We start from the raw sequence: 23,645 nt of genomic DNA, 5'->3' as shown, positions 1-23,645 counted from the left end.
TATAAAAATAAGCAAAAATGTATGTAAATTATATTTATTTAAAAAATTATAATCATATGTGTGTAGGTGACTATGGAAAACTAGGGCATGGAGATGTTGTAACTCACAAAGAACCTAAGTTAATTGAAGGGCCTTTTGTTGGTAAAGTTATAGAACTTGTTAGTGCAGGTTATAGACACAGTGCTGCAGTGACAAGTGATGGACAATTATACACTTGGGGTGAAGGCGATCATGGACGTTTGGGTAGTGTTATAAAAAAAAACAATAAATTATAAAAAATTAACATTAATTGGGAAAAAATTCATTTTTACTTTTAGGTCATGGTGATTGCAACCCGAGACTTGTACCAACTCTTGTTAAAAGTTTAAGTGATTTTCCTGTTGGTTATGTTGCTTGTGGATCTACTCATACATTGGCATGTTCGAGAGATGGCAATACTGTTTGGTCATTTGGTTCAGGTGATAATGGCAAACTAGGACATGGAAATACATTAAGACTTTATAAACCACAAAAAATTGAAGGATTACGACATTATAAAATAAAAAAAGTTGCTGCTGGCATACATTTTTCTGTTGCACTTACATGCACTGGTGAAGTAAGTAACTGGAATTTGAAGCATTCATATGTATTAACTAAATACTAAAAATGTGAGCATAGGTATTTACTTGGGGTCAAGGATCAAATCTTGGATGTGGTTCGGCTGATATAACACTATTTTCACCTGCAGTTGTTGAAGATCTCATGCAAACAATGATAATTGATATATCAGTTGGCGATTCTCACTGCTTGGCGCTAACAAGAAATTGTGAAGTAAGCCATCATAATATGTAACATAAAAATTATTAAATAAGGTGATTAATTTATAATTAGTTATTGAGTATTTTAATGGTACTCATTAGTTAAAAAAAAAAAAAATTATATATTAGCATTAAATAACTTAATAATTTATATAATTAAAGACATGTAAGTAAATTTTGCACATGCTATGCCTAAATTTGAATAAAAACAGATTTGTAAAAAAGAAAAATATAGGTAAATTAAATAATAATTTTTCAATGTTTTAACATAATTATTGTGTCAAAACATTTGTTATCACAACACAATTCATCATCAGTTACATGACAAAAGGATCTAAGTGACAAGGTGTGTATAATTCAGTCACTTAAAGAAGATACCCGGGCGGCAGACCGAAACTCATTGTCTGCCGCTCAAGTCGTATTTTAATGCACAGTAGGCGGTTCCGAACTACAAGTTTTATTAGTATATAATATTCGTCTATATACAATATTAGGGTTTATTCAGGTTATTGCTATTTAAAAAAAAAATAATAATAAAAGTCACAAAAAAACGTTTTTAGCTCTCCTGAAAATTACGAAACATATTGCTTAGACCCTTTTGCTATCTAACCAACAAAATTATGATATTATTAAACTGTAAAAATGTAATCATAGTTTAACATTTATTTTGAAAACAAAAATACAATACAGTACATGACTGAATGGAATAATGAATAAATGAATCTAATAAAAAATTAGAGTAATAACTAGGTTACATTTTCATAGGAGGTATTCTGATGCCAGAATGTACACGAAATTTTGGATTTACCCTAGGTTAATAACATAACTATGTGAAAATATATCAATAAAATTCATTAATTTAAATTGAAAATTTCTTTGCTGCAATAACATAATAATAAAATAACTCATGACAATTAGCTGTTTTAAAATCTATTCTTTGTTTAATATTGTTATCTGAAAGCGTAATTAATTCTAAATAGTGAGCTATGTCATCTCTACAGATAGTCTTAACCATTGAAATAGTTGCCGGTTTAGTTAATAAGTCTCTTTAATGTGATTTGCAATTTTCCAAGCAATGTCAAATGATGCTTTTGTAGTTTTTTTAATGAGAATGTTAGTGAGTTGGATGATCAATCTTTGTACGTTTTATTTTATTTTAGTGTTCCTTCCAAAAATATTATGGCTTATTAATCAATTTCGTATGATTAGAGTTAAGATGCCAATCAATATTTTCTTTCTTAGATCTGTTTAAAAAAATGTGCAGAAAGAACACATTCACGTCATAAACAAATTATAAGTTGTACCGACTATTTATATTTTCTTCCTCAATTTTTTTTTTCAAACTATTTTAGGATTTTTTTTTTTAATAATTGTAAAAAAAAAATCATACTGAAAAATAAATGTATATTATTTTTGAATAATTTGTTGCGACTCCAATTTGGGTCGAGAACGCTGCTGTATATAAATAAAGAGTTGAGAATTATTTATATAAACATTTTTTTTTATCTTTATAGTAATAACTTAGAATATTTTAAAACTAATACTTTTTCAAATTTTAATATTAAAATTATTATTTTATTCAAATTGAAGGTAAATAGTATTTTTATTTACTTTTTGTAAATTAAAGTTGGTACGTGACGGAGTGGGGTAAGGTGGCAGTGTATCAACGCACAGTCACCAAAATATTTTAAAACGAATGTTTTCAACAACAAAAACTACAAAATTGCAATTATTTTAAGAGAAATGAGTGTCTTACCCTTAATGAATCACTCTATTACTGCAAAAAAAGAAAAAATGGTTAAGATGAATGTGTATTTTTTTAGGTGTATGCATGGGGTTCTAATGGCAAAGGACAATGTGGACAAGGCCATTCCACAAGTCCTGTGAGTCGACCAAGTAAAGTCATTAATTTAGAAGGCAAACAAATTAATCAAATTTCAGCTGGCACATCACACAGCGTTGCTTGGACTACATTGCCACCAGACAGGTATAATATATTATACCATCATAATGCTTAAATAAAATATTAATAACCAATATGATTATAGTAATGTGTTGACTATCTAAAATTATTTTTCTCTCCTTATATTTTTTTAAGAACAGATTTTTTAATAATAAGTGTGTTAATTTGTAATTTACTTCAATAAAAAAAAACAAAGAATGTATTAAAATCTTTTTCCAAAAAAATAGTATTTGCTTTTATTCTTAATTTAGGTAACAATTTTTAATTCATATTATTTAAATTTGATATAGACAAACAAATGTTTGGCATAGTCCTTTTTGTATTGATCTGCACGAAAGTACATTCAAGTGGTTGAGACAATTTATTGAAAAATATTGTGAGCAAATTGAGAACCAACAGTCATCACAAAATGAGTTAGTATAAGTATATATGTATATATAAAATTTCTATTAATTGATTTCTGTAATTGTTATATTTTAGACTTAATGAAGAAATGCTAATTTTAAGTTTAAATATGCTCAATAATCATTTATACTTTGCTCGTGTGTCCGGTCATAAGTTTTCCAAACTTTTGGGTAATGAAACAAGCCAACTACGTACCCTTCTTCTAAAGTAAATATATGTTATGAAAATTTATTACTGTAATTAAATAGAATGTTTCTATTGTTTTAGGCTTGTGGATTTGCAAGTAAAGGAAATTGTAGAAAAAAGTTTAATGGATTGTTTGTCAACTGGTGCATCTCTTCTTTTACCTCCACTCTCAGGCCGGCTTAACATACTTAAGTCCCTTCTTGCACAAGACACAAAATTATCAAGAGGACAAGTAAATTAAAAAAAATAGATTAATTAGACAATATAAATTGTTAAATTTGTATACAAACAAATAACAAAAAACCAGTACAGTAGGGACGGAGCATATTGGGGCAGGAAAGGTCACTGGTCTATATGAATTATAACAACTGAAAGTAATAAAATCACTTTCAAGTAAACGCTTAGATGAAAATCTGTAATAGTTGAATTACAAATATCAATAAAGGTATTGTAGTGAGATAACGTGTTGTAAAATGTTTTTTTAATAAAAGGGTGAATACGATTAGAGTTGACATTCTGTCTATAATAATTTATTACTGTTGTTACCCATACGTCGTAATTAGCATTATAATGTAAAGATTCGCAATACTTGTTGACTGTTGTTTAACTCTTACATAGCAACCTGGAAATTACTACGGTGTAAGTGTAATTTCTTCTTCATAAAAAAAAGTTTGACTACAGGTTTATAAAAAAATTGTATATGTTATAACGAGGGGTCGAATGAAACAGTTAATTTTTACTTATACATGTTGATGTATAAAAGTTTTTTTATAACTTTGTTAAATAAAAGTTTTTTTCAAACAGTTATAGTTGAACTCATTTGTAAAAAAGTTTTTCAGCCGATTATGCAACCACAAAAGAGCATTTTCATGTCTGAATGAATTACCGAATAAATTTCGCTCCTATCTCTTACCCCTACCCTAATTCCCAACCCCCTATCTCATAACTCCTATATCTTACCCCCTACCCCCTATCTCATACCCTATCTCATATCTCTTACTCCTACCCCAAGCCTATTCCCACCCACAACCCCATTTCATCCCCATCCCATTCCCATTCCCACCCCAACTTTATTCCCACCCCCAACCCCATCTCCTTATGCTTTTTTTGTTACCAATTTGTTTGTAACACTTTTTTCGGATATGTGCCAGAGTTAAGACATGAAAATGTCAAAAAAAAAAAATTGTTTCTATTGTTTCTATTTATTGTTCCCTGGTTATAACCATTTTAAATCTTCCTTCAGAATAATTTTCAAACTTTAATTCCTAAAATCTCACCTAAAAATCGAAAAAAGTTCTACCCCTTGTAAGAAAAGGGCTAAACATAATCATAGTTTGGTTGGCAAAATTAATCGGTAGTACTATTTCTAAATTTCTTAAAATTTGGAATTTATTCAAGTATGTTTTTAAAAGTTATAGAGCCCCTTAATTTAAAAATAAAAAAAATATATATGATATGTTTATTTGAATTATAATTTATAAAATAATATAAATATTTGGTTTCAGAAATTGCTCTTAGATGTTACTGTATCAAGTTTAAATGATAATAGTCATGTCAGTTCATTATTTCGTGTTAAATCAACCGATTTATATGGAATTCATTATTCGTCCATTGAAGAAGTAATGAAGTTACTGTTGAAACATTTGACTGATAGTACTGTAAGTTTTAAATTAAACACGTGTATAAAAAAAAAGTAAGCATTATATTTTATTACTAATTACACTTTATTTACAGATTAACTTATTACGTTCAGATAATTATACTGCATTCAAAAAAGGCAATAAATTGGATACTATACTTTTTTCTTTGCACAAATTGCTGTTGTCACACTTATTAGTGTATAATTTAAAACCTTGTCATCATAGTGATGTATGTATTTTTTTTATTTTTGTATTAGTGATATATTTTTTTACTTAGCAAGTTTTTGCTTATACGAGCATAATTTATTGGACTCATTTTTTTAATTTGTATTTTCAAGCTGATTACTTTTATACAAAAATTAAGCATTACTCGCTATTTATTGTTACAATATTTTAAAGTTTGTGCATAATAGTGTGATACTCTGGTGACCTTTACTCTTATTCAACTGTCTACCAAAATAATGTTATTAAACCATAATGTTTATTACATACTTTAACTATATATTTATAATTATTTTTGGTCTAATACAAGCTAAAACAATCTAAATCTAGAGTGCATTCTATTATGCTCAAATTATAAATATCTAAAAACGAATTGCGAGTAGCACTGATTTGTTGCATTTTCGTAACTAGGTTTAAATAACTAGCAATAAAAATTAAAAAGAAGAGTGACCGGTAAAGTAGATATTGAGCCTTAATAGGCAAAAGGGCGTAAGCGACTCTTTTGGCTAAATTGACCTTTTGATATAAAAAATTCAGAAAAATCAGCTTTATCCACCATAAAAAGATGTAAGTGACTACTAGATTACAAATGGCTTATTTAAGCTTTATAAGTTTTGGGATAAACACCTGGAGTTATATTTGTTGTTAGCGTAAATGGTGTAAGCGACATATTTCAATAATATAATGAAAGTAATTTTTTTTATTTAAACTTATTTCAGATCAAAATATACAAAGTTCAAAATAAAAATAATTAACATCCATCAAGTACTACATTTTTTAAACGTGTTTTTGTGTGCCTCAACAATTACCAAAATGTCCCTTACGCCCTTTTGTCTATTAAGGATCAATTTATTCTTAAATTTTACTTAAACTTATGTAGAAATTTTACTATGGATTACGATTTTTTTCCATTTCATCCTTAGCTTACATACAATTGTGAAGCTAATATATCAACCTAAATTAGCAGTTAATTATTATATGAATGATGTCTTTGATAAATTTGTTTGTATTATTTATTACAGTTTTGTCTGAATTTAAATAGTTTGTTAGTAAGTCATTTGGAATTATATTTGGTGTTTGCTGAAAAACTATTTACAATGGCTGCCACTTTATATAAAGATGGAAGCTATCCATTCTATGATGGTAAATACTATATATTTATTTTACTTTGTACTTTATTATGTCACCATATTTGGCGCAGAGGTATAAGGCATAAAACTTGGTACCTGTGGAATTGAGTTAGATTTTTGGGGCTCTGTGTATTATACATCTAAATCCACTACACACAAGTTCTGCTCATTTTAAGGGGGGGGGGGAATGTAATAAATTTTAAATTAAAAAACATGTGTACAAAGCGCTGTGGGTATGGTGTCATGTGAATTTCCTCATACTAACAGAATAATAATATGTATATGTTTTATTTAAAAAAAAAAAATATATATATTTATGTATATTCAAGGCGGTCATTTTGACACCTAAAATAGAGGTTTTAAAAATAATTTTTCAAGAAACATCAATTTCGACCCGTTTAAAATGTCTGCAATTCTTATCATCAAATCAGAAACTTCAATCAGTTGTTTTGATTTAGTTTTGGGTGTTAAGAACCCCTTATTATTCTGTTATATTATAATATTATATACTGTATAGAGTATATTGAGTCGCCCGACTACAGTTGGCCAATTGGAATGTGCTGACCAAGGGTTTTAGCATGACACCTGACCAGCGGTCCCCCGTCGTCCAGTACCCTTCAGTCAGTTGCTGTATTGCTATTCACTTGTCTGTACTATTGTACCATTCGACGTCTTAATCTAATATTTTATACTAATTCATTTATATTATTCTATGTCGTATGTGTAATTAACATATTTGTGTCGTGCATATTAATTTAAATTGTAATACATTTATTCTATATCTTAAAAAAAGCAAGTGTTGCGTTCCCTTATTTATTTTGATAACCTTGGGTTCCTAGGCTCCGCATAACACAGGAATAGGCCGCGGTTCATTTCTATTTTTTTTTTAGAAAGGAATTTTTTTTTCTTCAAAATCTAAAAATAATATTTAATTTCAATTTTTATTATTATTTAAAAAAAAAAAAACCCCTAGTAAAGTTTAAACATATGAAAAATCTATTTTTATAATACAAATTCTATCATATTAAATAAAAATAAATGTTGATTGATTCCAACTAATAGTTCTTAATTAGGGCAAAATACTTAGGCTAGTAGTTCACCTTAAAATTATTATATTTAGTAGGGATTTCAATGTCATTTTTGTATATTCTATCGTAATTTATGTCAAAAACATAGCCAAATTTCAAGTCCCAGCAAAATTCATATGACTAATTCCTGTTCAGTACTTGGATCTAAATAGAACTACTTAATAGAATTACTCAAAATTTATTTTTACTTACAATTTTAGGGTTTGTTATAAAAATAGATTTTTACATTTTTGATGTTTCACTTCATTTGTATTTTGTTTAAATCATAAAATCAGCGAGATATTGTTTTTACCTTTTATATAGATTCCAATAAAATTATATCTTATAAAATTTTAATTTAAATCATCGATGATTGGTATTATGATTGGCGTTTCGAAGGCTTTGAGGATTGGTGTTTTTATTCTTCAGTTGAAGTTAATCATACTGATATTTTTAAAGATAATAAAAAAATTAATGCAGAGCTAAGTACAACAAATTAAAAAAGTTAGAATAAAGCTACCCTGTCTACACTGTGAAGGAATAATTTCTTTATTAGGAAATTTGAATATTAAGCTTTGAATACTTGTGCAGATAACTTAAATATATCTTCTTTAATTTAATTTTTTCCCTTCTCATTTTTTTTCCTTTTCATTCTACCAGTGGAGTTGGGCAGCCAAATCTGTTCTCTCCACAAATCACGTATCGCACATCAAATTAATATTATTTTTTGTTATTAGAGCGTAAAAAATAATTATAATTTTACTGTTTTGTTTTAGCTGTTTTAGCACCTTCTATAGTTGGAGAGACAATGATCAACACAATTAATTCTCTAATTTTTATCCAAAGTTGTCATATTCAACCAATTGTTGCTGCATTAATTAATACTGTTCAATCGTTACATACATTAAATACAAAAATGTGTCTTGAAGGCATGTATTTGAAATTTGATTGCAAAACAAATATTATAATATTCATATCTACTTAGTTACAGGAAAGACAAGCTACTATTCGGTTTGGTTTATTGAGTTAGAATCATCATTTTGTTTACTTATTGGTCGTTTGATAAGTCACTCGATAATTAGTTCTCCTTTATGCCCTTCTGAAATAAGCAATGAACAGTGGTTAAAAGATATATTGTTTTCTTCTGGCATTGAAAAATTAGATGACAATAGTATATTTGGTAATTTACATATTTTTATCAAGTAATAGTCATATTTTCATCAAATAAAATTGTTTTTTTTAAATATCAGATGATGTAGAAGAACATTTACAAAAAATCATAATAAATGGGTCATCATCAATAGATTGTGAACTTCGCTTTATACCACAGCCATACGTAGAATTGTTAAAATACATTTTAAATGAATGTGAACAAAATGAAGATGACTCAATAATATCTGTATGTAAAAATTTTAAGGATAAATACGATTGTTTCTTAAATGACCAAAAATATGGTATGATAATACGCTTAACATTGCCGTTATTTTATATTGCTCTGATTAAAATTGATGGAAGGCAACTTAAAGAGTAAGTTATAAATAATTTGAGGATTTATTCCAAAACAAGTAATTTTTTTTTTTTTCAGTTTTATACTAAATAAAAAACTTGTGTCATTTGTGAATGAAATGTGTGCGAAAATGTATTTTTCTCTTGTAAATAGTTCCGAAAAAACGGCAGTGTTCTCTGAACGTAGTAAGTGACAATTTAGATTAATAATACTTTTCTATTAAGTTGTATCATCAGAACTAAAACAACATAAAAATGTATTTTGTAATTGTCCCATTCCACGTCAATATGTATTTTTATAATGCCATATGTTATTCTTGTCTGTAATTGATTGTAATAAAAAATTCCATGGAAAAAATATTATAATTGTGTATTTTCACTAAAAATGTTTAACTAAGCTTTCTGTTTAGTTAGTTTCTATTTTTTATTGAAATTATTAATCATAGTTTTTCATTGTTTTTCTCCAAAAAAAAATATAATTTTACTAAAACAAAGTCTCTTTTTCTTTTCTCTGTCTCTTCATTACAAGAAACCATTATTAAAAATGAATTACGAACACAATATTTTTTTATGAGATGATGTATGAGTATCTAAATGTTTAAAAAAAATTCATAAATTATAATAATGTCCATTTATTTTTGCTCTTAATTTTAAAATATTTAATGTCACAAAACCTTCCAAAAGATGGCTGAAAAATTAAAAAAAATTAGGGGTATTTTTTAGGTCTAAACAAATCAAATGTCCATTGGTAATCAGAGTTCCACAGGGTCAGGCTCCATGAATTGACGTGGAATAACCCATTTATATACTTTGTTACTAAAAATGAATTTCCTTAGTAGTACTTAATTTTATTTTATTGTGTTTTTTAAGATAAATTTCCAATTTCAGTATTGGATGAACAACAGTGTTTAAATATTTCAAGTAAATGTTGTTTTTTATTGACTGCAGTCCGTGGAATGCACAGTGATCCTTCAATACCTAATAAACATCTTTTAAAAGAGTTAGTTTCATTTTATTAATTAATTATAAGTATTTGAAAGTTATTATTAAAAATATTTTTTTTCATTATTATTATTTTTAGTTTTTATTAAGTCACAACTAAATTAGTTATACATCCATTTTCTTTTTTTTTTAATGGAAATTAAAATTTTAGGAATTAAGTAGATTATTTCCATCTTCCCACTTATTTTGATTCACTACGACCACTATGTCAGAGTTAAAATGTTCACAATAATTTTTATCTGAGCTGACATGTTTTATAATTAAATATAATGAAGACATAGCTAAGTCAGTTAACATGGAAGTGCTTTTCTACAAAATTATTGTAAATATTACAAACATTACATATGTGACACATCTCTAGTTTTAGGAGTCAATATATTTTAAATAAAAAATCTTTTTCTAATTTTGTGGGTAGCTTTTAAGTTAAACCAATGTCCTTTGTAAAATTAAGTTAAAATTGTTTTGTTGTACGTATCCCTTTTTTTTTACAGCGATATATCTCCTGCCAATAAATCACTTTTGGAATCCGTGTTGAATTTTGTTTTGAATTCTAAATCAGCTACCAATCCATATACCTTAATACAAGCATCGGAAGTTGAAGAAATTAGAGCACATGTTTGTTTATTTTTTAGTTAATATTCATGTTTCTTCTAACTAAAATAGTTGATATTTAATTTTTACTTTAAAATATTTATCTTTATGTGATTAACAATTGTTTTCAGGATCGTTTAGCAGCTCTTAATAGAGTTACAAGAATGCTAAAAATTATTGATTTTATTCAAGATCCATCAGATGTCAATTCAATATCACATATGTCTAATGTAAGTAATAATATATTTAATAAACACAGTTAATATATCTAACTTTTTTATTATTAAATTAAATCAGGTTTTTGAAGCATTTACTTGTGGTTTACTTGGTCTGTACCACTCGCAATATGTTGATCATTATAATATTAGCCATTATTATTCAGCTATTAATACAGTACCTAAATCAATTAAGAAACACATTCAAAATGCTGTACTTAACATTTATAAACACTTCGAAATATATTTACATATGAGTGTACCAACTACCCATATATTTCGCTTACAAATATGTATACTATCATTACTCAATATGCATTTTACATCATCAGACTTTGAGTACTTATTATCCAATAACTTACCTCAAATGTTGGTAAATACTTGTGAATACCATATTCCGTTCATTTCAACTGACCATTATTCATTGGTTTTAATGAAAATGAGTAGCAATATTTTATATATATTAGCTGCATCTGGATGGTATGTTTTTTTTATAAATACATATTTTATTAGAGCAATTCGTTTTATTAATGTTTTTTTTAAAATTTATTTAGCAATGTAAATGTCAGCATTGAAAGTATAAAAACAGTTTTTATAAGCATACATAATTTGTTAGACACTTTAGTTAATGCAACAAAATGCACCATAATGGAACTTACTTTTCCTGAACTTTCAGGTAGCGGTATACTAAATGAAAGGTAAAATAAAAACCAATAATTTTGTAGACAAGAATTATAGTTTTTTTTTAATGTATGTATAATTTTTTTAGGGATATTCCACAAGAATCGTATCCAGTTCAAAATTATATTTGTGATTTACTATCCTTTGTTCTGCAATGTACTTCATTTTCACCGTTAGGTATCAGTTCTCAAGAATGGTGCGAAACACTTTTAAGTTTAGCCCAGTGCCCTAAAATTATGTTATTAGCTGACAATTTTAGATGCAAATTATTAATATTAAGATTATTACGTCAAATTTTGCCTAACATGAATTCAACTAGCAGTGACCGGAAAAAAGTATGTATTTTAATTGTGTTAATTTTGTATTAACTGGCTTTTATTAATTCACTAATAATTTATTTCTTATATCACACAAATAAAAAAATGTAATTATTCTCCTTAATAAGTTTAAAATTCTATATCATAATGTAGGATGGGTATTAATTAATTTTTGTTTCAAAGACAAATTTATGTTGTTTGAAACAACAGATTTTTTTGTAGTAGTAGCATACTTCTTATGTAGTTATTACTATGTTAATATGAAGCAATTAAAATTGTATGAAATTAAACTGTTTACAAATATTTTAAAATATGTGGAATCTCATAAACAATGGAGTGTAAGGGTAGATCTTTCAAAACGGTTAAATAATTTAAAAAAGGCTGAGTGTCATTTATATGGTAAAAATTATTTTGATTTTTAAAACACTAATCATTTCATATTAATGTTGTAAAAATAATCACATAACCACGTTGAAAGAGAAAGTTTATTAAATTATATAGGTTAAAACGATAAATACAAACGAATGTTTGGAGCGACCCCTGGCGGATTTTTTTAAAAATTATACTGCATGTCTGTTAATTGGTACAATGAAAAGAATGTTCTCAAATATTTTTTTTCAAATACTTAAGCCGTAGTCATAAAAAGTACGAAAATTTACACATTTTATGTTAACAATTTTTAGCTTTTTTTTTATTTGAACTTAGATTATGGGCTACACGAAAAAACCAAGTTTTTAGATTATGAGCTCAATTTTAATGACTTTTTGTTAAGCAAAAAAAATTGATGTAGGTAATTTTAATGCTGAGATTATTTTACATAAGAAACTTTAAACAAATTATTAAAAGAAGTGTCAAGAAAAAAACTAAAAACACCTTTTACGATCATGGTAATAGTAATTAAAAACAAATTAAGAACATTCTAATCATTGTAACAGACATGCAGTGTAATTTTCTTAAAAAAATAAGAGCCCTTTACTAGGATGTGTTGGGCTTTCTACAATAATTAATTAAAACTATATGAAAAATAGCTGTATATGTTTAAATTGTTTAGATTGTTAAAACATTACTAGAACAATTAGCTGCTAATATGTGGGTAGTTCCTCAAGAAGTGGAAAACATGACTGCTCTTATGAAACAAGAAGACTTGGACAAACAAATGGGAAATATTTGTCTAAATGGTAAATTATATAATAATTAATTTTTTTTAAAAAAATTTTTGTACTGTAAATAACTTTTTAGATCCTAATGAGACAAATATTAGTTCTCAACATATTGATATTGGTGACTTGCCATTTTCTTTCCACGAGGAAAAAAGTTTCAATTGTATAATAGAAAATGGTCATACAGTTATTCATGCACATGGAGGAAGGGCATATGCACTCGGCTGTACACCATTTGAAAATGGTAAATACATAATATTTAAAAACTGAAATATTCAGAATAAAAATCTTAGATAATCAAATCTATGTTGGTTAATTACTTATTCCTGGTTCCCTCTTCAGTATTAATATTAATGTTCTTATAGGTGTTTACCAATGGAAGTTTTTCATATTAAAAGAACACAAAGGCAATGAAGGATCGTGCATTGGTATATCAAAATACCCAATTAAAGATCAAAATTATAGAACTACCTCTGATATGTGGCTGTATAGAGCTTATAAGTTTGTATACCAATAGAATTTAATAAGATAACTTCAAATTAATAACTTTTTAATTGTCATTTTTCTTTTTCAATTGAACTCTCAACTACTTTGGAACCACTAATTATTAATTTCTAAAAAATCCGATGCTCCATACCCTCTGCACCTATACCTATATATTAAATATTACTGTTAAATGACTAATCATATTTTTTAATGTTTTTTTTACGGTTTCACCTGTTTTTTTATCCTATACAGTCTTTATTGCTATATTGTGCATTTTTTTTCTGGCACGCCATATAATTACCAATCTTAACAATTTTTATTATTGATGTGACTTAATAAGGTATGTCTTACATATTTCTTTATAACTTACTAATCTAGTCACACCATTTTTATATCTTAAAATACTCATTTCTGTTACAATTATCTTTTGTTCTGTATTTTGTACCCACTATTTTACAATTTATTTTTGAGAATTTACCTAAAGTCCGTTAATACTACACTAACCTAATTATAATATTTATTTATTACTAGTTAATACCCTCTCAAATACATCATAATACAATGTGTGCCCTTCCCTCTCCCTTCCCATGACTAAAAACAGCTTAAGTCCTAGTCAGGCTTCAAAAAAACACACTTTCACATTTATAATATTAAATTATTTATAATATGGATTAATTTATATTACTTAACAACAAATGTTATTATTAAACTTTTAGTGGTAGTTTATATCACGGAGGCCAAAAACCTCTTGTATTAAAGACATTCACTCAAGGTGATTACATCACAGCAATTTTAGACTTGGAGTCTAAAACACTCAGTTTTGCAAAAAATAATGATTATCCAGTTGTGGCATTCCAAAATATTGATACTAAAGCAAAACTTTACCCTTGTGTACTATGTTATAGTACAGCAGCTGGACAGAAAGTATAAACATTTTTTTTTTTTAAGAAACAATTTAAACAGATAAAACATTTTTTAGATTAAAATTAGTGATTTTAGAGCTGAACGAAATAAAAATTCGGAATTATTTACTGGAGAACCTTACTTAGCTCCAATGTTCTCATGCATTACAGAAAATTATATTATAATTATTAGAATTTTACATAATCTTGATCACTGGCTAAATGAGGTAATTTTTAACATATTATTTAATTTAACTATATGTTAAGTTCGATTTGTTAAATAATTTTATAGTATTATTAAACCTTATTTATATTGACATACATAAAATAAAATTTGTGATTGTATAGGTTAATGAATGCTTGCTGGAACAGCTGTCATACCTTAAAGAAGTTTTACCAAAAGTACAATTTAAAGATCGAAAATTAGACATTTCTGGGTCTTATCAAAAAGAGCCAATTTGTGAAAGTGTTGAAGAAATTAATGTTAACTTATTATGTGAAAAAGTTTGGCCAACATTAGCTGTTATTGGTGGATTTGATCGAGGCTTACGAGTTGATGGAAGATGTTACGATTTAGAAATAAAATCATTTGGCACAATTTTAGGAACATTAAAAAAAGGTTTTACTACAGCCAAAGTGATGTGGGAAGATAAAAAAAATACCATCGGGTAATTACATTTTAGTTATAGTTAAAAATGAATATATAATAACTGGGATAGTAAATATATATATATATATAAATTGAAGTAAATATAAAAATTAAAATCTACTAGGTTATTTTATCTGTAACATGCTTATTACAATCGTCATAAAAAAAACAATTTACAGATTGTATATAAATAAATAAACAATAAAATAAAAGTTATAATGTATAGCTATGAAGGTGTTAAATGTATTATACAGGATGATCCAATCATTTTCAAAGAAAATTATTGCAATTTTGTAGTTTTCACTTACATGGCATCAGCTTTGAAAGGTGAACACAGCAGTTCTTCTATGTACTAGTCGTGGTACAACACTCGGTTAGTTTCTTCTCACTAGGCAGGCCACTTTCTGGTATTAGAAATAGTCATCTAACTGGTATTTAAGGCAATGTGTAGCCACCGCACCATAAATTCCTTTCTCAAGTCACTATTGTTGACTGCACAGTCCATTTTATGAAGAGAGTTTTCACTTGGGGAGAGTGTGATTTGATTGATAGTTGCAGATAAATATAATATTACACACCATCATTTTCCTCGCATCCTAAATTTTAAAAAGTAATAACCATAAAAGAAATTATTCAAAGATGGTTATCTACTAGTCAAGATTCCAACAAATTAATCCTTAGTTAAAATTTGAAATAAATGTTTTCATAACTTTTAAGGGTAATAAGTCAATAACGCTCTGGAAAATACCAATAAAGGTATACTTGGCAATTTTAAAAATGTTAAACTAGTGTAAATAAAATTGGTTTCAAAAAGAAAAACTACAGAACTGTAATTTCTTACTTAGTTGATTGCCTTTTAGATGGTACTGAGATCATATTTTTGATAAAATAATAATAGTTTGTTTTCTTACAGTGACATACTGTTTCATACATTACTACCCTGTAACAATGTGAAATTCAATCCTACACGCTTGAAGCGCATACCATCTTTAGAATTGTACTCAATTGGACGATTAAGTGGAATTACAAATGAAGTATGTAGTTACTTACATAAATTAAATAAACTGAGTATTAAATAAAATATAAAAATCTTATTTAAAATTTTAGATAGTATTTGAAAATGGTACATTAAACAAAATGTCTGAAAATGCTCCAGAAGAAAACAATTCTAAATCATTAGATATGTTATCTAGTCAAATGGTTATGAATATCATGGATCAAATATCTGAAATAAAAAACACTAACCAATGTTCTAATAATGTTAATGAAACAGTTCCCATTATAAACATAAAGTAATATTGATTTTTTTTTAAATTTCAAATAATGTAATTAATTTTTTTCTGTATGCTTAGAGATACTTATAGTAAATTTTTAATTCATGAAACAAGAACGTTTAAAATGTGTGTTTTACAAACAAGTGCATTGAAAAGTTTAGAGATTATTATGAAAAGCTCTATGTTTATTGATATGCTAGTTAATCCAGTGCATTCAAATTTTTCAATCGATGCTAATAAAAACACATTAAAAGATTGTAAAAAAAATGAGGAGAAATTAAACAATGACGATGACACTAATGAAATATTATTATTTCTATTTAGGTAAAACATATTTTTTTTATAATAACTACATTTATAATGTATTAAGAAATTGTTATTTACTACTTTAGATGTGCTTTTGAAAAAAGTTTACATTCTCAAAATTTAGTAATCGAAACGGACATGATTGAATGTGAAAGACTATTAAGTATTCTTTACAATAACTATCTCAAAGAATGTGCAGAGAATAAGTATAGGATTCCCGATTTACAAAATCGTTTAAAAACTCTTATAAGTTTTCAAGAAACTAATAGCTTGCAACGTAGAGAATCTGTAAGTAATATTATAAATGATGATTTAATAATAATTATGAAAAAAAGTTGTGTTGAACATCAAAAGGTATCAGGAGAAACATCTAGAAATACGGATGATCCACCAAGAAGAATTGTAAGATCTCGTCGTAATATGCTGCATCGATCTAACACTATTTATATGTGTCCAAGTAATAGTGTTGCAGGAAGTAGTAACATTCCATCAAATGAAAATAATGAAAGAATTCCACCTATTGCTACTCCTTTAATTGAAATGGGATTTTCTGCTAGACTAGTTCAAAGGGCCATAAATGCTTTAGGTAAGAATAATATATTTTTAATTCTTTGTTAAAATATTTACGTTGATTGATTACCTGTTAAGGTAATACTTGGGAAACAATGCCTCGAAATGTCGCTATTAACAGTTTAGCTACCTGGATGATAGAACATCCGTGCATTCAAGAAACAAACTTTGAGGCTCCTGATAATAATATGGAAAACCAAGTGAGTATTGGAAATAAGAACTAATTTATTAATTTAAAAAATATATTATTCATTTTAGGTGTTATCGACTTCAGCTTTAAGAACATCAAACTTTGTATCTCGTAATGAACATCCAACTGAAGAAAGCACGGAGAGTCCTTTAGAACTAATTACACATAGGCGATTAGTAGCATCACGAAGACGTCAAAGAGAACACTCTACAGATCATACTACTTATAGAGTACCCACATTTTATGTCAATAGTGAACAACTAACTGAAGATTCTATAAATCGCGTAATGGCTAGTATGCATGCAATGACATCAGACGTAGAACAGCCAGAATCACCACCAGAGACTCCTCCACGTATACTTTCACCAAGTTTAGATGTGGCAACAGGAGTATATTTTGACCCTTATAGATCTCGACTTGATAGTACGATTTTGCCTTCTGTAAATCGAAACTCTGGATTAGGCACTCTTAGTGAATCAAGACAACCCACTGAAATAATATATCCAGAAACCACTAATACCCCAATTCAGAGATCTTGTAAGTATAATGATTTACAATTTCCCACATATATATATATATATATTTATATTATAATAGTAGTAAATTGTATACAAAGATTATACATGTATAATCATTTTTAATTTGCAGCAGTTGATGTTTCTTGTGTAAATTGTCAAGAAAAAATTGAAAAATTAAAAACTCTTGACTTTTTTAAATTAAAAAAGTCTTTATTGACAGATTCTAATCAAGGTAACTTAGAAATTTAGTACTAAATACTATTAATTTGTTAAAGTATTAAAATATGTTTATTTTTTGATTTTAGTATCAACATTATTGAACCATTACAACTACACTGATAAACCATTCAATTTAGAAACAGTTTATGAACAACTGAATTCTTGTCAATTTACACCAGATAGTGTAGAAGATAATACTATGGATCAACTTGGCATTGAAATAGTGCCACCTCTTCCTGCTAATGAATGTAGTGCAAATGATATTTTTCAAAACACTCCAATATTTCTCTCTGAATCATTGTCTTTGGAAGTTGCTTTAATGACCAATTCAGAAGAACGCAATAGAGCTATTAATCGAGTTTTTTCTACAATGTCAAATCTAGGATCAAGAAGTATTGTTCTTAACACAATGATATCCCTTATAAATTGGTCATTTGAGACTGAAGATGTAGTGGCTTGGAAATTAGATGAACTAGGTTTAACAAATGTTTCTAAAATTGTTAATTTCTTGAGACTTCTGCTTATTTCAAATGTTTGGACTGAAAGGGAGTACAAAGAAAATCAAACTCTGCCAAATGTGTTTAAAAAAAATTATCTTGCACTGCTTCCACGCATCATAGTTGCACTTGCAGATCATTTCCGACCAGCATATGATCTTGCAATATCTATTCCAGTTCAGGTTAGTAAAAACTGATATTTAGTGTATTTAATAATATATTATTATAAATTAAACTTACTAAAATCATACAACACTATTTAGGATCTATTTACTGTTGCAAGTGAAGGAAATCTGAATTTACGCCATAACTTAAAAGTTACTAAATTAATAATTGATGAACTAGTAAAGAAACTTGATATTTTGTCTAAACAGGGTATGTTATGATATTATATTATTAAGAGTATAAAAAACTATAAAACATTTTGTTATAAGATTTTTCAGAAGAATATAGTGTTGTTAGTAGTATTGAAAACGACAGAAAGCCATCTGGTAAAATGCTCATAAATGCTTTATCTGCTTGTATATTATCACATTTAGTTAGCAACGATATCAAACATTGGGCATGTAAACAATTAGTAAGTTTTAGTTATTCAATAATAGTTATTTCAATTCATTATATTATTGGACTACACTGTATTAAATGAGGAAATACAAATTTTTACAAATAATACACATGAATATAACGAAAATTGTTTCATTCCTTATTTAAATTTTGTAACATTGATACATATGTACATATTTATTCAATTTATTTTAATTACAAATGCTTCACGCCCCTTAAATCAGCTAAGCGTGTGTGAGGTGATGACAGACAAAAACTGTTTTGCAATGTTGCAAGAATTCAACCCATTAGATTGACAAATATGTGTAATACACTGAATACATAATATAATATTTAGTGATTTAAGCAGTAATGCTTACTTTAACAAGTCAATAATATGTGGTCAAGGTCGACAGAAAGGAAAGCTAAATCATTAAATTAAAAGTAAAGTGTTAAATGCACTCCATTAAGACAATAATCATAGCTAAAAATTACACGTTTTTGGTATTTATTTATTTATTCGTATGGCCAGAAACAATACATAATACAAAGTAATCATACATTATCAGGGTAGAGCAGTAAAGATGTCAGAGTACAGATTACAAATTATAAACAGCACACAACAATCCTAGTCGTAGATTGATATCCAGACTCCGCTTCCAACCAATAGCGTTTGAAGTTGCGTTTACAAAGTCCTCAAGTGTTCCGTTGAATTTACGTTTTGAGCACTCGCTTATGATGTGTGAAATAATCTGGCTATATGGGCCACAGTTGCATTCTGGAGCTGGGGTTAGACCCCTTTTGTACATCAGATATCCATATTTCATGTGTCCCGTCCAGATTCGATTAAGGGTGGTCCTATCTTTACATGATAGTGGTACCCTGAGATTTGGTAGCTGCCGACTTTGTAGTGATTTTGCGGAACCAGCTGTGATGCTACCCAATCTTCTCGCCAAGCTTTTAGAGTGTTAAAATTTGAAATTTCGAGTTCTATGGCACTTTTGAAAGGCACTTAAAAGGGTTTATTGTAAAAAATTAACAGCTTTATTAGTCAACAACAAACTCGATCTCAGACCAGTTGATAGAACTTAGTTCAGCATTATTACTAAAGTCCCGATATTTGTGCTTCATCTCGAACGCAGGAATGGTAATTTAACTAGAACAGGATGATCTTATATAATTATTATTTGAAAACTTTTATCTAAAAACTTTAAAAAATAATCATTAAAAATGAATTTATAAGTAACATATATTACAGGTGAACATTTTAGTAAACAAATCTATATCTCACAAGTTAACAATCTTACCAAATGAATCAGATTTTCCTGGATCATTGAAGCGCTGCCCAATAGTAAAATTAGAAGGACATGAAAACCGTATAAATCATGTTATATGGCAGCCAAAAATAAAATCCCTTGCATCCTCGTAAGAATTCCAAATGAACAAATGTTTACTATTTTGGAAATGAAGGTGAATTACTCATTCACAATTTTTTTTTAAACTTTAGTGGATTTGATGGAACAATGAGATTATGGAGTACTGATCTATGCTTAGAAACTACATTAATGTTTTTCAAATCATCGCAAATTTATGGTAATGACTTGGATGGAGAACTTATATCAAAACTTGCTTGGTCACCATCAGGGTTATGTATAGCTGCTTCAATGGAAGGAACTCTAAATATTTATACAATTAAACGACGTTAGTAGTAAACTAAAATGATAATTTTAAATTGGTAACTTATAACTAAATTACTATAATTTCTATGAATTTTTAATAGATGTTTTTAAAGAAGATGAAACTACTTTATCAACTCACACTAAAGATGCTTGGATAACTGCATTAGCATGGTCTGGAGCCGTAACCAAAAACTCATATGATTTTCAAACTCAGTACTTATTAGTTGGGGGAGTTGATGGATCAGTTAATATTGCTACTGTTGAGAGTTTATCTAAAATAAGCTATGAAAAATTAAATGACTTCTCCTGCCCCGGAGGTAATTAATATTTTAAAATAAAGCTAATAAAACATTTCAATCAGTCATTTAAGAAACCCCATAAATTAGTCAAACATTTTTTTTTATTGTTTTTGATTCTACAAGTGTAGACACACAGTCTATGGAGAAACACCTCATGGTCATGGAGTTTTTTCCCGTTCTGAATAGGGATTTGGATTTTCTATTCACAAGGCAAACACCATTAGTCCTGTTTTATGGTGTTTCTGCAAATAATGCAAAAATTTGTCTGTAATATAAACTACTTTGATTTAGGGTACTAAAAAAAAAATGTGTGTTTTTAAATACTTTCTTCCTCTGTTATTACAGAATGTACTAATGTAAAAGAAGTTTTTTCCTAGTCCAGTAAAATTTAGATTTTGTGACTTAAGACGTTTTTCAAATAACCGATTTGTTATTTAATTTATGCAGTAAATCATTTTTATGTTTTAGTTCCTGTATCTCATATAGCATGGCATGAAGATTTAACACCATTTGCCATAGCGTTTTCATCTGGTGCTATCACAATCGGTCAAATTCAGCACTCTACTCAACCAGAAGTGTTAACAATATGTCAGGTAAATCACATAATTAGATTAAATGATTATTGTTAATTTCTTAAGCTTTATGTACTTTTTTAGAGCCCTATAACAACATTGCAATGGTCTAAAGTCTTTGATATATTATCTGTTAGTAATGTAGAGGACACAACTATAAAACTTTGGGTAAAAAGACAAAATCATTGGGAAATATTTCATGAACTTAATCATACTAATGAACCAACTTGTGTGGTTTGGTCTCCTGTTGTTGGTAATAATATTTTGCTTATAATATGAATCTATGTTCATTTGTAAATAATAAACATTATTTTACTTTAGGCAATAAAGGGTTGTTACTTTGTGTTGGAACTGTAGTGGGTTCTATCAATGTTTGGTTAATTCCATCACCTTTTTCTAAACAAAAACCAAAAATTCTATACTCATTTCAAGGACATATGTTTAATTCAGTTACTTCAATGGCTGTTCATGATAGTGGCTTAGTACTAGCATCAGGCTGTAGTAAAGGAACCAGTGGAGTAATTAATATTTGGTCTCTTTTTGATGGCAGTTTACTTAATACTCATACTGGTTCTGGTGGTGTGGATGATTTGTGTTGGATGGATGATCAACTTGGCCTTGCTGTGTGTTTTGCACGATCTAAAGTATATAAAAACATAAAATAATTAACTACTAAGTTTATATAAAGGGATTAAACCGTTTTGAAAACTGAACTAGTTTAATACTATATGAACAGTTTTAAACTGTTTTAAAATATATAACGCTGCTTTAATTAGTAAGTAATTTCTATCCGTTTTGATTTATTTGAAAATGGGTTTCAGTTTCAAAACATTTAATCGCTTCAAATAAAAGTAGTAAATGCATTTGGATTATGTTGCAAACCCTTTAATATATTATGAAATATAGGATGTTACAGTTATTCAGTTCAGCGCTGACAACCTAATGCATAATCGTTTTGAATCAAATGCAAGAAGTACATTATACCGACGTGGACTTCATACTGTTCAGTATTTCCGAAAATTTGTCAATTCATTGCCTGAACTTTTGCAACTTCAAATAAACTACGAAAAACATAAAGTTTTAATGGGTGATCGACTTTTATATAGTGATTACTTAAAAGGCTTAATTGCTATTGCATTGGAAATTTGGCCTGATCAAACTTTTTGTTTTCCTTTTGTACCACCAAATTCTAGTCACAGTGTTGAATTTTGTAAGTATAAATTCACTTTCTGAAGAAATACATAGTATTTAATTATTACTTTCATATTATTGATTATTTTTTCATAAAGATGAAGAGTGGCAATGGTTACAAAGGTTAATAATAGTTTTGAATGTATCTAAAGCATTACTGACAAGAAAAAGTTTCCCAGAAACATTCATTAATTATTTTTCTTCTGGCTTGAATGGTAAGATATTAAATTTAATATTACACCCAAATTAAACAGAACTGAAAATGTGTAAAATTTCTGTACGTTTATAATTAAAAAAACATTCAGCGGTTGGTGGTATAAATCTAGTTTTATAAAGAGTATACAAATGAAGGGCTGCGGGGAAAAAAGATCAATATCAATTTTTGTTCGTTCTGAGAAAATCATGTTTTTAATTTCAAAACGTAATACATTTTGCCTGTATGCCTAAACTTTCAGTGGTCGTTACTCTCGACTAATCTGTTTTTTACCCTGGTTCGAGCGCACAAAAGATGCAATACGTCAATACAAATAATTTTGTATCAAAATCTCATTTTCAAAAAAAATTGACATTGATCTTTTTTCCCCGCATCCCTTTATATTTTTAGCGATTTTCATTTAGCTTAAATAGTTTTTTCTTTATCATAGTTCTGTACTCAAGAGCCTAAAAATAAGAAGAACAAAAAGTCGATTGGATTCTCAATGTGTGGTTTTAATTTGTAATTGTTTGTGTAAAAACTGTAGCAATACGTTTTGCCTAATAATCTAACTGTTACGTGACAAAGTTCAGCAAAATACCTATAGGAAAAACATGTTTTATGTTCAAAAACTGAAAAATTACTTATAGGTTTTTACTTCTTAAAATAAAACCT

The 23,645-nt window shown here is 27.8% G+C and overlaps 1 protein-coding gene across 1 annotated transcript in view; it reads left to right on the top strand.

Annotated features, from left to right (window-relative positions):
• The window catches only part of LOC126836159 (probable E3 ubiquitin-protein ligase HERC1), a 32,480-nt gene that overhangs the window by 2,889 nt on the left and 5,946 nt on the right, over positions 1-23,645 (top strand). The window contains exons 7-51 of the mRNA XM_050569324.1: positions 67-243; positions 318-595; positions 658-810; positions 2,621-2,784; positions 3,051-3,173; positions 3,241-3,372; positions 3,433-3,583; positions 4,857-5,009; positions 5,086-5,220; positions 6,236-6,356; positions 8,187-8,339; positions 8,396-8,590; positions 8,661-8,937; positions 8,996-9,102; positions 9,787-9,916; positions 10,410-10,533; positions 10,641-10,739; positions 10,807-11,204; positions 11,279-11,422; positions 11,494-11,740; positions 12,774-12,900; positions 12,962-13,126; positions 13,248-13,383; positions 14,085-14,292; positions 14,348-14,497; positions 14,619-14,938; positions 15,833-15,953; positions 16,027-16,211; positions 16,272-16,517; positions 16,586-16,787; positions 16,854-17,085; positions 17,148-17,269; positions 17,328-17,796; positions 17,908-18,009; positions 18,083-18,675; positions 18,757-18,868; positions 18,928-19,070; positions 20,295-20,461; positions 20,544-20,737; positions 20,817-21,032; positions 21,483-21,607; positions 21,671-21,839; positions 21,908-22,230; positions 22,493-22,796; positions 22,876-22,992. Coding sequence (XP_050425281.1) covers positions 67-243; positions 318-595; positions 658-810; positions 2,621-2,784; positions 3,051-3,173; positions 3,241-3,372; positions 3,433-3,583; positions 4,857-5,009; positions 5,086-5,220; positions 6,236-6,356; positions 8,187-8,339; positions 8,396-8,590; positions 8,661-8,937; positions 8,996-9,102; positions 9,787-9,916; positions 10,410-10,533; positions 10,641-10,739; positions 10,807-11,204; positions 11,279-11,422; positions 11,494-11,740; positions 12,774-12,900; positions 12,962-13,126; positions 13,248-13,383; positions 14,085-14,292; positions 14,348-14,497; positions 14,619-14,938; positions 15,833-15,953; positions 16,027-16,211; positions 16,272-16,517; positions 16,586-16,787; positions 16,854-17,085; positions 17,148-17,269; positions 17,328-17,796; positions 17,908-18,009; positions 18,083-18,675; positions 18,757-18,868; positions 18,928-19,070; positions 20,295-20,461; positions 20,544-20,737; positions 20,817-21,032; positions 21,483-21,607; positions 21,671-21,839; positions 21,908-22,230; positions 22,493-22,796; positions 22,876-22,992 — 8,709 coding nt within the window. The remainder of the gene's footprint in view (positions 1-66; positions 244-317; positions 596-657; positions 811-2,620; positions 2,785-3,050; positions 3,174-3,240; positions 3,373-3,432; positions 3,584-4,856; positions 5,010-5,085; positions 5,221-6,235; positions 6,357-8,186; positions 8,340-8,395; positions 8,591-8,660; positions 8,938-8,995; positions 9,103-9,786; positions 9,917-10,409; positions 10,534-10,640; positions 10,740-10,806; positions 11,205-11,278; positions 11,423-11,493; positions 11,741-12,773; positions 12,901-12,961; positions 13,127-13,247; positions 13,384-14,084; positions 14,293-14,347; positions 14,498-14,618; positions 14,939-15,832; positions 15,954-16,026; positions 16,212-16,271; positions 16,518-16,585; positions 16,788-16,853; positions 17,086-17,147; positions 17,270-17,327; positions 17,797-17,907; positions 18,010-18,082; positions 18,676-18,756; positions 18,869-18,927; positions 19,071-20,294; positions 20,462-20,543; positions 20,738-20,816; positions 21,033-21,482; positions 21,608-21,670; positions 21,840-21,907; positions 22,231-22,492; positions 22,797-22,875; positions 22,993-23,645) is intronic.

This window comes from Adelges cooleyi, unplaced genomic scaffold (assembly GCF_023614345.1).
Source record: "Adelges cooleyi isolate 19-005CV unplaced genomic scaffold, UGA_ACOO_1.1 ACOO_flye_CR_arks_rails_tigmint_CR_PRNA_23, whole genome shotgun sequence".
Taxonomy (NCBI): domain Eukaryota; kingdom Metazoa; phylum Arthropoda; class Insecta; order Hemiptera; family Adelgidae; genus Adelges; species Adelges cooleyi.
The sequence above is the reverse complement of the archived record's forward strand: the minus strand, read 5'-3'. Positions and strand labels throughout refer to the sequence as shown.